The sequence below is a fragment of the Eurosta solidaginis genome, chromosome X (genome assembly GCF_040869045.1).
Source record: "Eurosta solidaginis isolate ZX-2024a chromosome X, ASM4086904v1, whole genome shotgun sequence".
NCBI lineage: Eukaryota > Metazoa > Arthropoda > Insecta > Diptera > Tephritidae > Eurosta > Eurosta solidaginis.
The window spans coordinates 107,425,327-107,429,078 of NC_090324.1; the positions used below are offsets into that span (position 1 = coordinate 107,425,327).

General features: G+C 37.2%; 1 protein-coding gene across 2 annotated transcripts; it reads right to left on the bottom strand.

Moving 5' to 3' along the window:
- Positions 1-292: 292 nt before the first annotated feature.
- Positions 293-3,301, bottom strand: LOC137235491 (uncharacterized). 2 transcript variants are annotated; one of them, XM_067758498.1, is made up of 4 exons: positions 3,235-3,301; positions 3,037-3,166; positions 918-1,079; positions 293-849 (listed from the first exon to the last, which is right to left on the bottom strand). In XM_067758498.1, the coding sequence occupies exons 2-4, from the start codon at positions 3,145-3,147 to the stop codon at positions 787-789; spliced, it is 336 nt and encodes a 111-aa protein (XP_067614599.1). In that variant the 5' UTR covers positions 3,148-3,166; positions 3,235-3,301; the 3' UTR covers positions 293-786. The 2 variants fall into 2 exon arrangements, 1 of the variants encoding a protein (XP_067614599.1); XR_010947916.1 differs by lacking the exon at positions 3,235-3,301 and having other exon boundaries at positions 3,024-3,161.
- Between the last annotated feature and the right edge of the window lie 451 nt (positions 3,302-3,752).

Below are 3,752 nucleotides of genomic sequence, written 5' to 3' on the forward strand. Positions count from 1 at the left end.
TTTACTGTCCATGTAACAACTGACAATCAAAAATTGATTTTTTTGCCGCTTTTGCAACAAGGGATAATAGGCTTTGCTTGATTAGGTACAATATCTACATATGAGTAGTTGCATGCAGTTTATTTGATTGCCCTAATGGTTAAGGAGGAAACGGCTGCTATCCATTTTAACCATTTTTGTAAAAGCGTAATAATTTTTAGGGGGTGCTGACAGAGGTTCGCTTAATGAAGCGAGTGGCTTTGTACCTTTCATTTCAAAAAAATACCCAATTATGGGTGCATAAAGCGCATGCGGTTTCCTTTATTTACAGGAGAAACTAATATCCGAAGTCAATATCCTTTTTTCTGGTGTGAGGGTTTTCAACATTGTGAATACATACAAGTGGCGAATGTTTGATAAAAACGTTCACAACAGTAAACAGCCTCGATCGCCTCGTCAATCGCTGTTCGAGTACTTAAATCATTTGCTCAATAGACTTTTCAACCATTTTTGTAGACAACTGGTATATTGCATTAGTTGCATATTTTAACATGTTTGCATAATTATTCAATTAACTTGATTTTTGTAAAAATGAATGTTAATATTTAGTCTGATTTTCTGTATACACATTTAAAAGAAATGCTGAGTTAAAACATAAATGTTCAATTTATGGCACTTCAATTTATGGCAATGGAGGGATAGGAAGATTTTTCACTTGTATGTATTCCCAATGGTTTTCAATTTTTTGTTACATATACATACATTAATAAAACACTCACGATCTAATACCGAAATGGGCACCTCGCGTCAAAAGTTCGCCGGCACGGACATGGAAATTTGATGCCATACAGGGGTCCATTGACAAAGTACCTTTAACAAAATTTAATTGTAAAACATCACTGGAAATGTTTGGTATATATTAATTTTCATATGTATACCGTTATCTGTTCCCTTATGTTACGATGTACATCGATGCCATCAACTAATGTTGTATCCTTGTCGTCGATTGAAATTAAGTTGCCAAAACGTCGTGAATCTTTGAAATTTGCAGTCATATAAGGGTATGTAAGAATGAAGGCAGCCATTAGACAAATAACAACCTGTAAAAAGGTAACATATTTCTGAGTAGTACGGTTCAAAGCCAAAAAAAACAAAAAAAAAACCATGAACCTAGTAATGCTAATGTGCCAGCTGCAAGTGTACTACCCAGCTTAATGTAACGCCATGTGGAATAAGATATGTGCAAACTCCATGCCAATTACTGCGAGCTGCTAGATGTACCAGAAAACCCGGTATTAGCAAATATAATGCAGTACGACAGTTTAAACAAAATTCAATACCATTGGCGACGACAAAGGAACAAAAGGTTGGAACCTTTAAGTCTAAGAAACGCCAACATGTAGCAACAACATCGGAAGTCGCTTCTATGGAGGAAATGTCCAGTGGATGCCTCCCTACTTCTCCACATCATTCACGTCGACACTCATCATCGTCTTCTTCATTTTATGGAATAGAAGCTCTAGTATTTAGTTATTTAATTAAGATCAATTCCTCATCCTCATGTCTCCCCCATTCAGTGAAGATCTGCCCCTTACACGGCCTCCAAATATTGGTATCATAGGAATACTTGCTAGGCCGAAGTGTTCTTCGCCCATTCGCTTAACATGACTTAGCCAGCGAAACTATTGAATTTTACGCGATGCACTATGTAAATATATACGTAAATCTTATATATCCTGGCACTAAACCTTCGATGCACGCAGTCAGCATCTAGGACCGAGCCATAATCTTCTGAAGACATTTTTGGCGTCTTTTAGTGAGTTTTACAGCTCCGGTTCACGCTCAATTCTCACGGGAATGCTCTGGATCATTGAGATACTTGAGGAGCAGATGTCGTGAAATTTTCGCACACTTGAAATGTTATAGGAAATATGGAATAAGTAAAGACTCAAATACAGGAACATTTCTGCCACCTCCCCCACCGCTACCTCTGCCACAACTCTAGCTCTAACAACACAATTGAGACTACACAATGAAAACCATATGAACTCGCAAAACCAACATTTCAATGGTGGTGAGGGTGGTGGTGAAGTCGTGGCTGTGTTTAATGGTTTTGACAGCAAAAATAATCCTTCGATTGGAGTTAAAAGTACATTCTTGAAAGAGTATTCCAACAAGTTGCTCACACAAAGCTACAACAACACTAAAATACGCACAAATGCGCTTTATGCTGCTGGCAATTCCCTGAACAATAATATTTGTATCAAAAACACAAATAATACCACCGACACTGCCATAACTTTTCAAACATCAACACAACTACCAATCTTGGTAGCTCAGCCAACACAATCCAACTCAACATCAGCACCAGGCTTTGAAAAAAATTTAGACTCTGTCTAAATTTAACTGCACCCAAGCTCGCGTTGATCATGCCTTTCATTTACTTCCTTCGCGTTGAATAAAGACAAGATTCACAAAAATGACTAAGAAACGCTGTAACGGAGGCCGCTGCAAGCATAATCGTGGTCATGTCAAACCAGTAAGATGCACCAATTGTGCTCGTTGTGTTCCAAAAGATAAGGCAATAAAGAAGTTTGTAATTCGCAACATAGTAGAAGCAGCGGCTGTCAGAGACATATCTGAAGCTTCCATTTGGGAATCGTATATGTTGCCAAAATTATATGCAAAGCTGCGACATTATGATCACCGTAACTTAGAAATAGGCCAGACCATATACGAAAATCTATGAATTCGTGCTTGGGCTTGAGCATTTTACACGTCGAACAAATCATAATACCAAGACAAATGCAATAAAAGCCTATTGGCGGAAATATGGTCAGATTTTCACTTGATGCTAGCCAATAATGAACAAAAAGTAACAATACTCGTATTACTAAAAAAAAAAAAATAAATAAAATGCACAGATGTATGTATGTACTCATATATACTACATATATGCATCTAATAGCTAAGCGGCGTGTACTTTTTATATTTTCCAACCGATACATTTTACTGGATACCAGTTGCAGCAAATACTTGCTCACCATTTTTGAATACCTCATCGGCATTGCGACTTGCATCGATTTGTTTAACTTGTCCTAATTGTTCAAAATGTTTAATTATTGGCATTGAATCATTATTATATGTTTGTATACGTGTTATCTGCATTGATTTCTGTCAGATATACCTGCAAATAAAAGAGAAAGAAAAATTAATTAAGAAAAAAAGACTACAATTTCTAGCCTCCATACTCACCACCGCGTGTTTTTAATTCAATGATTTTTTTTCATTCAGGAAATGGAAAAAAATTGTAACAAATGTCAAATGTCTACACTTTTCTTTTGACAGTCATGCACGACAACACCGACATTAGGCCTCATGCACAATCATCTCGCACACTACACGTCACGTACTACATGCCGCACTACACGTCACGCACTACACGTCACGCATTACATGCCGCACGACATATCGAGCACAACACGCCACACATGTCGCGTATTACATATCTCGACCAATCATTCATTTGGTCGAGATTTAAAATACTTAATTCCACGAATTTCAACATTATTTTTGACGTGTAAAATAATGTTGAATGGTGGAAGTGCAACTCTGTAATACTTTTTCAGCCAGGTTTTTTAACCGTTCCGTGTGGTGGCAGGCCACTTGTTGTGAAAACAAAGTTCACCACAAATCAAAATAAATCTTTAGGACTACTTCGGCGACAGCTACCGACATAAAATAAATTATAAAATCCCTACAAAATTTGGTCA

Coding starts and splice junctions, on each gene's coding strand:
- LOC137235491 (XM_067758498.1), bottom strand. CDS start 3,147: ATGCAGATAACACGTATACAAACATATAATAATGATTCAATGCCAATA. Junction 1,080..3,036: donor CAAGTCGCAATGCCGATGAG/GTATTCAAAAAT, acceptor ACCTTTTTACAG/GTTGTTATTTGTCTAATGGC. Junction 850..917: donor ACATAAGGGAACAGATAACG/GTATACATATGA, acceptor ATTTTGTTAAAG/GTACTTTGTCAATGGACCCC.